Source organism: Haliaeetus leucocephalus, unplaced genomic scaffold (assembly GCF_000737465.1).
Source record: "Haliaeetus leucocephalus isolate CR32 unplaced genomic scaffold, Haliaeetus_leucocephalus-4.0 Scaffold162, whole genome shotgun sequence".
Taxonomy (NCBI): Eukaryota; Metazoa; Chordata; class Aves; order Accipitriformes; family Accipitridae; genus Haliaeetus; species Haliaeetus leucocephalus.
Window position 1 is genome coordinate 15,994,730 of NW_010972598.1, and position 11,539 is coordinate 16,006,268.

General features: G+C 55.8%; 2 protein-coding genes across 2 annotated transcripts in view; one reads left to right on the forward strand and one right to left on the reverse strand.

The window, feature by feature from the left end:
• The window catches only part of LOC104829026 (cytosolic purine 5'-nucleotidase-like), a 5,076-nt gene extending 1,625 nt beyond the window's left edge, over positions 1–3,451 (forward strand). Inside the window, exons 6-16 of the mRNA XM_010563035.1 lie at positions 30–145; positions 254–337; positions 488–529; positions 619–726; positions 879–945; positions 1,023–1,193; positions 1,375–1,426; positions 1,529–1,589; positions 1,721–1,897; positions 2,061–2,162; positions 2,268–3,451. Coding sequence (XP_010561337.1) covers positions 30–145; positions 254–337; positions 488–529; positions 619–726; positions 879–945; positions 1,023–1,193; positions 1,375–1,426; positions 1,529–1,589; positions 1,721–1,897; positions 2,061–2,162; positions 2,268–2,324 — 1,037 coding nt within the window. The 3' untranslated portion in view covers positions 2,325–3,451. The remainder of the gene's footprint in view (positions 1–29; positions 146–253; positions 338–487; positions 530–618; positions 727–878; positions 946–1,022; positions 1,194–1,374; positions 1,427–1,528; positions 1,590–1,720; positions 1,898–2,060; positions 2,163–2,267) is intronic.
• A 1,218-nt stretch (positions 3,452–4,669) lies between these two features.
• CKAP2L (cytoskeleton associated protein 2-like) overlaps positions 4,670–11,539 on the reverse strand; it is a 7,183-nt gene continuing 313 nt past the window's right edge. Inside the window, exons 2-9 of the mRNA XM_010563036.1 lie at positions 10,703–10,766; positions 9,002–9,068; positions 7,509–8,644; positions 6,871–7,063; positions 6,063–6,218; positions 5,473–5,536; positions 5,006–5,153; positions 4,670–4,913 (exon numbers count right to left, since the gene is read on the reverse strand). Of these exons, the coding sequence (XP_010561338.1) occupies positions 4,670–4,913; positions 5,006–5,153; positions 5,473–5,536; positions 6,063–6,218; positions 6,871–7,063; positions 7,509–8,644; positions 9,002–9,068; positions 10,703–10,766 (2,072 nt within the window). The remainder of the gene's footprint in view (positions 4,914–5,005; positions 5,154–5,472; positions 5,537–6,062; positions 6,219–6,870; positions 7,064–7,508; positions 8,645–9,001; positions 9,069–10,702; positions 10,767–11,539) is intronic.

The following is an 11,539-nucleotide window of genomic DNA, read 5'->3' on the forward strand; positions in this document are numbered from 1 at the left end:
GGGGGGGGCTTGCTGGGGGGCATGCTGAGAGTACTGGGGACACCCCCCACCCCCAGGGAGGTTTTGGCCAGACCATCCATCCCCTCTGCAGGGCTGCTTAAAGGAGAAGACACTGGAGAACCTGGAGAAATACGTGGTGAAGGATGTGAGTGTCTGCGGACCCCCCTCCCTGTGGACCTCTCCTTACTCTGGTCCCCTCAGCTGGGTCCCCGTGGCCCCCCCAGACCCCCCATCCTGACTTTCCCCTTGCCAGCCCCGGGTGCCGCTGCTGCTGAGCCGCATGAAGGAGGTGGGGAAGGTCTTTCTGGCCACCAACAGCGACTATAACTACACCGACGTGAGTAGGGGGTGTGTGTGTCTGTCTTGTGTGTCTCACCCCCCCACCCCCGGGTCCAGCCTGCCCTGGGGGGGCCCTGGGGGTGGCAGAGCGCAGGCAGGGGTCTGCCCTCCCTGGTGACAGTGGTGGAGATGCCGGGTGTCCTTGCAGGCCATCATGTCCTACCTGTTTGACTTCAGCGATGGGCACAAGGTGAGTCTGCCCCCGGTGTGGGACGGGTGGAGGGTGCAGGGTGCCATTGGCATCCCCTCCCTGAGCCCCCCCAACCTGACACCCAGCAGGCCGAGACCCCGCAGCGCCCCTGGCGATCCTATTTCGACCTCATCGTGGTGGACACCCGCAAACCACTCTTCTTCGCTGAGGGCACTGTCCTGCGCCAAGTCAACACGGTGGGGACCTCTCCACTGCCATGGGGCCAGTGGGCACTGTCTGGGCACCACAAGGGCTCCCGCAGGCATGGGGGGGTGGATTCGCAATTGGGTGGGCACTGAGCAGGCACAGGTAACAGTACTCCCCGTCCTGGGGTCCTCTTGTCTCGTAGGATACGGGGAAGCTGCGCATTGGGACGTACACCGGCCCACTCCAGCACTGCGCCGTCTACTCCGGCGGTGAGCGCCCGGCCGGGCTCCATGTACAGCTCAGGGGAACGTGCCCACACCGTCACCCTGACTTCTGGCTGTCGCAGGCTCCTCGGATGTGGTGTGTGACCTGCTGGGCGTGAAGGGCAAAGACATCCTCTACATGGGGGACCACATCTTTGGGGACATCCTCAAGTCCAAGAAGCGGCAGGGCTGGCGTACCTTCCTGGTGGTGCCAGAGCTGGCCCGCGAGCTGCAGGTCTGGACGGAGAAGAGCGGTGAGCAGCACCCGGCCAGGGACACAGCCAAGCCCAGCTAGGGGAGGTGGCTTGGAGCCTCCTTCCCCCCCTCTTTGATGGCAAAACCAGCCCCGGTGTGGTGTGCCCGGACACCCCGTGTCAGTTGTGCTGGGCAGCAGTGGACATTGCCTGCACTGAGCTGGCCCTGTTACACTTGCAGAGCTGTTTGAGGAGCTGCGGAGCCTGGACCTTTTCCTGGCGGAGCTGTACCAGTGAGTGGGCACTGGGCGGGCAGGGGGCATGGGGCGGGGGGGGTGCAGGCACCCATGGGGGACCCTCCAGGCGAGCCCCCAGCCGGGTCTCTCCCACTCCAGGCACTTGGACAGTGGCAGCAGCGAGCGCCCGGACATCAGCTCCATCAAGCGTCGCATCCAGGTGATGCCTGGGGCACCATCCCAGTCGGCACACGGCTCAGCCCCCCCCACAGATTTCCTCCTCCTCCTTGGAGGGGGGAGCACTGGGGGGGGTGTTGGGTGCCCTGACCACCCAACCCGCTGCATGCGCAGAAAGTCACGCACGAGATGGACATGTGCTACGGGAAGATGGGCAGCCTCTTCCGCTGCGGCTCGCGCCAGACACTCTTCGCCAACCAGCTGATGCGCTACGCAGACCTCTATGCTGCCTCCTTCATCAACTTCCTCTACTACCCCTTCAGCTACCTCTTCCGAGCACCCCCTGTCCTGGTATGCAGCTCCCAGCCCCCCCTGCTTACCCACCGTGCCTCAGTTTCCCTCCCTGCCTGGGGTGGGGAGGCAGGTACAGGGATGATGGAGGCGTTTGGTGGGCACCCAACCCCTTGGCTGGTCGGTGCTTGGCCCCTCTCTGCAAGCCTTCTCCCTGCCACAGATGGCACACGAGTCGACGGTGGAGCACGGCCGCCTGGACGCAGGGGAGGCAGGCACGGCTCTGGCACCTTGGCTGGCCCAGCATGGCCACCCCGGCCAGCAGGTGGGTGGCAGGGGACTGAGGAGCAGAAGGGCAGAGGGGTCCCAGCACCAGTAACCCAATGCCAGTGGGGTCCTGTGCCCACTGAGCCCCCCACCTCCTTCTCAGGTTGCTGGGGTACGCCAGGACTCCAGCGGGGAGGAGGAGGATGATGGAGAAGCCTGAGCCCACCCCAGCGCCGACGGCTGCTGAGCTGGCAGTAGCCAGCCCCCAGCAGGGCATTCGGTGGCCCCGGACCACTTGTGCTGCCAGCCCGAAGCCACCCGTGGTCAGCTACCACCTCCAGTGGCCAAAGGACAGCTGGTGGCCCTAGCCCATGCCCCATGTCACACCTCTCCCCGTGCAGCACTGCCCTTCTCCCGACTGTCCCAGGAGTTGGGAGAAGGGCCCCCCAGAGCCCACAGGCTGCCCGTGCCCCCACTTTCACTCATGGGTCCCCTCACCAGCATCAGCTGCTTCTCCCAGCCCGCTCGACACCAGCCTGGGGCCGCCCAATGCCAGGGAGAGCCGGCAGTGCCACTGCTGCGGGTATCACTGGAAACCTGCTTTGGACGGATCGGTGGTCCCAGCAGCCCCTGCCCCTCCAGCTTCAGTGCCTGGCCCAGGCACCACGGCACTGGGGCCTGGCTCCTGGTGGAGGTGGGTGGATGTTGCTCAAGCACAGAAGGGCTCTGGAGGCAACTGCTGCTCCCTGGAAATCCCTTTTACTCGCTATTACCCTCTTCTGTTTTCTACCCGTTTCTATATATAAAAGATGCTCAAACTCCTGGCACCACGGAGACATAAAATTGGCTATTTTAAAGGAAAACTGCTTTGCCCCTGAGCCTGGGAGGTGGGGGCAAAGGGCAATTCCCAAATCCTCAGCCAGCAGCTGGGACAAGTGCAAGCCCCTGGGCAGAGGGTGGCAGCCCTGAGACACCCCCACTCTGCCAGCACTGTCCTGCACACCAGAGGAGGGGGCCAGGCCTGCCACCCTCTGCAGACCCGTGCCAGGAATTCCAGCTACTGCTCTAAGACTTCTTCCAGCATCAAGGTTTCTCAATAAAGATGCTGACCCAACGGTGGTGGTGACTGTGTCAGGAGGAGGCAAAAGGGTGGGATGAGGACTGGACCACTGTTTGGGGACAGGGACATGATGACAGGGCTCCCCTCCACCCTTCATGGCAGCCGCACCGCTTTACTCCTCACAGCAGGGAAACCATCCCAAACCACAGCAACAGTCCCTGCAGCAGTACAGTCGTCTGTCCCCCCGCCCCATCCCACCAGCAGGAAACGAAACTTGTCCAGGCAGGGAGAAGGGGAAGAAAAAAAAAAAAGCCTAAATCGTGGAGAGCGCAGGTTGAAATTTGAACTGGCCAATAGAGACCCACCAGGTGCACCGAGGTGACCCTCCTGGCTAATAGGGATTAAATGCCCACAGGTGGGATTTGACAGGGCTATAAAGGGGGTCCCGCCGGAGGACACATTGGAGTTAGTCCTCCTCGGAGTGGTGGGTCTGCAGGCGGAGACTCCCCCTCGGGTCGGGGCACTACCCAGCATAACTCCTCAAGGGAGAGAGCACTCAGCTTTTGGGTGAGTGATATGTGCGTTTTGGAGCCATTACTTTAAATCTTGGGGATTCTTAAGTCGGCTGTGTAGTATTAATTCTCTTTACATCATCGAGGCTGTGGTTTTATAAAATGTTACCGGACTTCTAATTAACTTTTACTGAAGAATAAATCTGAGTTTTAACACCTGTTGGATTTGGTTATGCATGCATCCGGAACAGTCTTGTCACCAGCTGCCTTGTGCCACCACTTGCTCTCGGTGCGAGGACAGCCCTTGAGGGAGGTGAAGCCACTGTAGGGGCCCTGAGCGCACTAATAGGGCTCAGCTGCCCTCGCTGGCCTGTCCCAGACCCCCAGCCATGCCCAGGGGGCTGGCAGCCTGCACTGCTGCGTCCCTAGGACCTCTGCGCCCCTTGCATGTGCCACCTTCACTGTCCTCCGGGCCTGTGTGGGAGCTGCTGTGGTCCCGCAGGTACCCCAGGCCCTGCGGCCCCTCACCAGTCTGGCGTAGCTGGTGGTGCTATGAGAGACACGAGACATGGGGTCTGTGTGAGCCTCTCAGTGGGGAACATCCAGATGCTGTCTGGGTAGGGTGCAACACAGCTCTGGAGCAAATCCCTCAGGACATTGCTTGCAAAACACCGGCAGGTGCCTGGAGCATTGCGGAATCTGACTGACATCATCCTACAGCAGGAAAATCGGGGCATGCGTCACAGCAGAGGAGCCAAGGGCAGTCCCAGAGGACACAGCCCATCTCCAACCCCAGACCTTGCACACTACTCACTAGGCCATGCTACATCTCTACTGCAAGTTTTTATATATTTAAAACAGCGCTTATATATTTGAAACAGTGCTTATTATGTGCCACCGCTACATATTTACATCTGTGAGGCAAAAGAAGTCAGCGGAGCATGTGCAAGGCAGCATGGGGAAGCAAGCAGCCTGCACCCCGCCGGGAATCCTTCAGCAGCACTCTGGGGGATACAAACTCAAACCCTCCAGCTCCGTCACCTCTGGCAAAGCCTTGTTTTTCCGGAAGAAGAACTGAGTCTCCTCCTCAGCATCCAGGATTTCACTGAGGGATGACACCACAGGGTCATGGTCCTTCAGCATCTCTGGGTAGCGGCTCCCAGCCCACCCTATCCGCAGCGAGCGCCGCACTGGTGTCACGAGTTTCAGCTCCTGGCCTTCCAGTAACTCCTTTCCTCTGCGGAGAAGACAAGACCCTTTAGATAAACCCTGCAGAGGAGTGCTGTCACAGAGGGCACTTGCTGCCAGGAGCAGGCAGCTCAGCCTTACCTGGATGCAGACGTAACTTGTAACTTGATTGAGATGGGCAGGCTGGTCAGGGGCTTCCCCGTCATGCAGGGAGTTGCTACCACCTGCTGCCTCTCACTCGGGCAAGGCGTTGTAGGCTCCCAAGGAATGGGCTGCTCAGCCTTTTCCCCTGACAGGAGAGGAAAAGGGCAGCACTGTTGCAGAGAGCGGCAGCTGGGGAGGGATTTCAACACTGCAGTGCTCCAGACGTGGACGAGGGCACCTTGCTACAGAGGCATGCTGGGCCGGGATTGTGCCCAGCCCTGGCAGAGGAATCTTGCCCAATTTTTGAGGATCAGGATTCCGGACTTTCACAACACTCGGTCTCCATCAAAGTCAACAAGGACACAGGGTGCTGGGACAGACTGCAAACCATGCTGCTTCCCAGCGTGCAGTGGCAGGGAACCCCAGGCTGCCCATGCTCTAGCCTGCCCCCACATTCACATTACCTTCTGATGTTTGGTCTGCAGCCTTCAAAATATCAAGGACAACTTCTCTGAGCTCCTGGAGTGGCTACAGGAAAAGCAAAATGCGGGTCAAGGCAGGCCTCACTTGGGAATGGAGGCTGGAGTTATAACTGAATAGGAGAAAAGGTTTTTGCTGCATCGCAACACCCTGTGCTGGAGACAGTGGCAAAAGGCTGCAGAATTTCCCTTCTCTAAGTGAGATCTGTCAGCACGCAGGCACAGCTAAGCAGCCATCAACCCCGCGTGGGTAAATCCCACCAGATGCTGCAGTTACACCGCCCAGAACAGCACAGAACTGCTGTCACATTGCTTCCAGCTACAGCTCCAACACGGCGCGGAGTACGCACGTGTCCTCCCCCTGACCCTGTGCATGCCCGCACAGCACTGCCTGCTTGGCTGATGAAAGCGGGAGGTGTTTCTGTGGGACAAAACCAGCAGCTCAAAAGGCTTTTTCACTGCTGATTAGTGCTGCTAAACTCATCCCAAAATCCAATCCCTGGATCTTGAGGAAACCTGCTGCTGCAGAGGTGGGGAACATGGGGAGCTACTGAAGAGAAGCATGCCTCACTCACCACAGCACCAGCGCAGACTGCTGCTTTGTACAACCCCATCACGTCAAAAGGGCCGCTCCGGGCAAGTAGTTTTGCTTTGCAGGTCCAGAACTTGGCAAATTTCTCTGCCTGGGGCACATGGGACAGCACTGCAGAGATCTCCTCTGCCTGGACACCCTAGGAGAAGGGGAGCAAGGGCCAAAGGTGTGCACTGGGGAAGCTGTCAGTGCATAACCACTCTCCCAGCACTCTCTAGGAAAAGGAGGGTCTGAAGAGTCTGGTTTTGCAAGTCTCCTGAGTGACCATGTACAGATAATAGCTTTACTGCCTCTATTTTCCCCTTGGTAAAATGAGTCTAGTATTTCAGAGGGTTGTCAAGGGATAGACTCTTCAGTGCTGGCACTAACAGAGCCACTAAACCCCAGAGCGGGGCTAGTGGTCAGCATTCCCAGAGGTGATAATTCACAGCAGCTGTAAGGTCCACCAGGGATATACCTCGTGCTGGCTCAATCAGCCTGGATTGCTGCCACAGAAATTTCTGCTGCAGACTGCACTGCCAGGTACCAGGAATGACACACACAAGTCTTGTGACCGGGTTTTGCTCTCTTTTCCTGTTAGTGCATCTCGCTGCATGCCTTTGGCCTATCTGTAACTCCACGAGGACTTTTAATTGTCCTACACATGATGTTACCCCTCTGGCCACTGCAGCTAAGCGAGCAAGAATGCTTGCTCCAAACCCTTCTATGCTGCTCTGGGGACATGGCCCTCCTCTCCTGAGATGCTCTGGGAGAAGAGGAGCCTGTTCAAGCATCTCCTTTCCCATTCCCACCTCCTCAATGAGCTTCAGGCACTCAGTTAATATGTTGTTGATCTTCTCCAGGCAGAGCTGCTCTGGTTTCTTTTGCTCTTCTTTCTCCTTGACAGTTCTGCAGGACAGCTTCACTGCCTCTTTCTGAAGCAGCATCATAGGTGGCCGCTTGTATGTCTTGCCTTTGGATGCCAACCACTCCTGCAGCTGTTTCCTGTCAAAGGACCAGGGGATCACTGTTACCACCCCAGCAGACCGCCAGCACTCACCAGGCTACTGTTTTCCCTTAGAATCTCCCTCTAGCCAACTTCAGCTGCTCAGGAAGAACCAGTTCATCTATCCTAAAAATGTATCTATCTGAGCTCTAGGCTGGGAAAGGAAAACCCTCTCAAGTTTAAGCGTGCCTTGAAGATAAAACAGGACAGCGGCTGCATGTTCCCCTCCCACTTGCTGAATCAGTGGGAGAGGAACCCAGGGTACCACCAAATCTCATCCCCACCCTCCTCTTTTCTGGGGCATCAACCTCCAAACAGGCATTCACTGATAAGAGGACTTTAGACCCTGTTTCCAACAGGTCAGTGCTGGTTCACCCAGTTAAACACTTTAAACTCTGCTGTCCCCTGGAGGCGAGGACAGTCTCAGCCAAAGCTGCTACTCACTTACGATCTGCAGCCGACGGGGTCTTGGGAACACGCCTAGCCTGCATTCCACTTGCCTTCGGCAGCTCTGGTTTAAGCCTCTCTCTCCTACTCCTAAAATCACTCTCAGTTGCTTGAGTTTTGGAGCTGTGTGTGCTGCGAGGCTGGTTTTGGGGGACTGTCACTTGGGATGCTGCTGTGGGTCCAGGAGGCACCACCTTCATGTCCTTCCTATCCACCTCCCCTTTAGCTGTGGGCTTTTGCCATTGCGTGGTGCCACCTGGTTTCAGGCTGGATTTCAGGGTTGTGGGTCCCTGGGGCCTGCTGGAGGCCACAGGCTTTGTGGGAGATCTTTTCGTTTGGGGGGGTCTGCTGTGGTAGTTAAGATTTCCCACTGGAAGTACGCCAAGTGGCTTTCCTATGGGTTGTCTTGCTGTATTCGTTTGTTTCTGGTTTGCACCTGGGTTTTTATGTAGCAAATTAGTAGAAGTAGTAAGTAACTGAGGGGGCTGCAAGGGCTGAGTTTTGATAATTGGTTTTTGAGACACACTCTTTGAGCCTGGCAGGGTTTTCCTGACTTTATCCTGAATCGGCTCTTCCTTAGCCTGGTGGCTATTAATTCTGTCCTTTGGGCCCATGATGGTTCTTGACATCGTGGCTGAGCTTTGCCTGTGAGCCAAAAACCTTTTGTTCCCGAGATTGCTTCCATCAGACTGAAAAACTCTGTTCAGCACAGGGGTTGTAGAGGCTTGTGCTTGGACATTTTCTTTGCTGCAGACCAGCCTGTCCCGCAGGCCCTCATTTAGGGAGCAACATGCCCCAGGAGCGGGGTGGTCGCTTCCAGTCTGAAGTGCTGCAGTGGTGACAGTCTCCTGTGCAGGCTTCTTGTTCCTTTCTGGATTTAGGTGACCAGAGGCTGAAGCTTGGAGCCTCCCTCTGGGCTGCGTAGAGTGGCTCATGCTTGGCACAAGCCCCACGGGAAGCTTTGCACTCTTCCTCGTCTGCTCTGGACGCACCACCGCTGCTCTCTGGAATGTATTTGAAGACTTCTGCTGAGCAGCGTGGCCAGCGTGCTGTGTGGATTTGGCACCAATCTTGCCATCCCTCTGAGTGCCTTTCATCGTGTTTCTGAGAATATCCTTCTTGTTCCTGTCAACCTGGAGAGACAAAGCGAACCTCAGCCCCAAGGTGAGCTCAGCTTGGTCAAACCCTGACAGCTTGCTCCTGCCCCAGCCCTGGTAGCCCAGGGGACATCCACACGAAGGCCCACAGTGACGAAGCAGTTGTCAACAGAATGATAACACAACACCCACCAGCGCATGGGCAGAGGATGAGTCTCCCACACTAAGTTCTTCTGAAAAATTATTAGTTGACTTATTACCAGCTATTTAACATTCTCTTGACTGCACCCTATTTGGGGTCAGGAACACACTAGCCTGATTTGGGTACCCTGTTCTGGCCAGACTTGCTTCGAGCGTGAAATACAAAACTAAACTCAAAAGATTTCTACTTACATGGTCTAGCTTAGAAACTGTTTCTAAGGGTCGATCCAGGTGATTCTCCCGGTCCTTTAAAAAGGGTCTGTAGGAAGTCAAACAATATATCAGGTTATTTAACAGCTGTTGCAGAAAAGGTTAAACATCTAAAACACCATTGGTTTTCTCAGTGACAGGAACTTATGAGTAGGTTTTAGAAATCAAAAAGCTGTCAAGGAAGTACCACGTAATATTAATTCTTTTTCTTTTGCATGGCAACAGAAAAGCAACACAAAACATTGACATCCAAGATTGTCACAAAACTTACATCTTCCACTGACAGCAAAAGTAACCAAAATCATTCCTGCAGGCAGGGGGGGCTGGCAGGCAGGAGACGGCAATAGGTTTGGAGGCTGCTGCCTCTGGCTGTTGTCCGGACTTGCCCTGTATACGGCAGACAGCTGAGGTGCATCGGAGTCAGCTGCTGCTGTGCTGCAGGTCACAGCAATGTCTCAGAGCGCATCAGCCGGGGTTCACTCTGCCACGGCGAGCCGCAGCACTGCAGTAGCTGATTCACCAGTGCCTCAGCTGCCCAGGCAGCAAAGCGGGAGGTGGGGCAGCAGCCCTGGCTGTCAGGTCCCATCCTCTCCTTCTCCTCCTCCCTGAATCAGAGCCCTCTGACAGCAACCAGCTGCAGGGTTCTCCCACCCCTCTGCTCTGGAGCTAGCAGCTCAGCTATTAGGGAAGATTAATGCCCGTGCAGATATTTTTCTGTAATGAAATTCCAGAGAGTTAGGATATTGTCCTCTATTCTACGCAAGTGGTGTACTATGCCATAAAGAAAGATCATGAATCTTCTCCCCTCATTTCTGTTATACTAGTGGTGTTTTCCAGAGCCTGGCACCAGGGACTGGTTGGCTTTCTCTCGTCTCTGATCCTGCTTCCCTTTATCTCCTCACCATGGAGAAATTTTATGGCTTCCTTTGCAATACAACATCACGAGAAATACTCACTGCAGTGGGGAGTCTTTCGAGTGTTCAGGTTTGCCAAGCACATCAGCAGTTTCAGTTAAAAGCTTTGCAGAAAGGTGCCTTGCTACCTGCAGCCTGCAAGCCGCTGCTGCACTCACAGCAGTGTATCTGCATGCAGCCCCACTCGAGAGGAACTAAGCAAGGCAGCAAAGGGATCCCAGAGCCAGGTAACTCATTTGGTAGGTGGTTGTATCTATATCCTTTTAAATGCACTGAAAATGCCCCTTTCTAATATTAAGCTATCCCAGAAGGCCACTGAAAGTTGCCATTAAAAAGCAGTGGTGAGACTTGAACCAGCCTTTCTTCAAGATCCAGTTAGGAGGCTGAGTTATTAGCAAAATGGGCCTGTTCTGACAGACTGAAGAGCTGAGATAAGAAAGTTTCACGGAGACTCAGAAAATACCCAGAAGAGACAATATCAACCAGCAGGAAATGTCAACACTGAAACCATCCCTTTGCTCCTGCTGCCAGTAACTCTACAGAGCGCTGCCAGGGTGCTGCAGGGGCAGAGCCATCCCTGGTCACTGCCTTGACAGCAAGGCGTTGGGATGAGGCAATTCTCTGTATGCCCATGAATTGCTGCAGAGAGAAGGCAGACACTGGCAAGCCGGGAAGAGTCAGCTATACCTCAGAGAATCACCAAGTAATTTGAGTCGGAAGGGACCTTTACAGATCATCTAGTCCAACCCCCAGCATTCTCCTGACTTACTTTGCACTTGGGCATTTCAGATTTTCTTTGGCTGCTTGGTACTCTGGGAGCTGTCTTCTCCACTCTTCTGCAAAGAGATGGTAGGAAAATGCAGTGCACACACCACAACCTCAGTATTTGGAGTGCCAATAAGGATGGATTTCTTTTATATTCACAGCGCTACCGTACAGGTCTCCCAAGTTCCCTGGCCAAGCCTGGCAATGCTGTTCCCAGAAATTTCCAGAGCATTTCCATGCATGTGATATTGCCCACAGACTCATTGGCACATAAAGACCAGAGGTCTCCGATGCTTGCGGTGTGATGCCGCTCAAAACCTTGGTGTGGGGCTTAGTCAATTCGCAGAAGGAAAGGGGAGATGCTGCCAATGATCCTGCTTCAGCTACATATCCTGTAAGCCTGTCCCCTGCTGTGGCCAAGCCCTCTTGCAGGCAGGTGGGAAAAGTGAGGATCGCCTCAACAGGGGGAGCAGGGGATAGATACCTCTGACATCCCCAGTTTGGCTGCGGTACTGGGGCATCTCATGGCAGGACAGCCTGGCCTGGCTGGAGTCCAGCATCGCCCCATCTCCAGGGCCTCGCCCCTGTCCCTAAAGCTGTCCCACCCTCATCCGATAGCCCACGCGCACAGGGCTCTGATGGCATCTCAGCCCCCACCCCCTTCCAGCCCTCTGCCCCCCCAAGACACCCTCTTCCCTTGACACTGCACCCCAGGGCTTCCACAGAGCCCCAAGAGCAGCGTGGCACCCCTGGGTGTCCCCAGTCTCCCCAGCACTCCAAGGCACACCCCAAGCCCCCCCACGCTGCCTGCCCTCCCAAACTGTGTCAGCGCACCCATTTC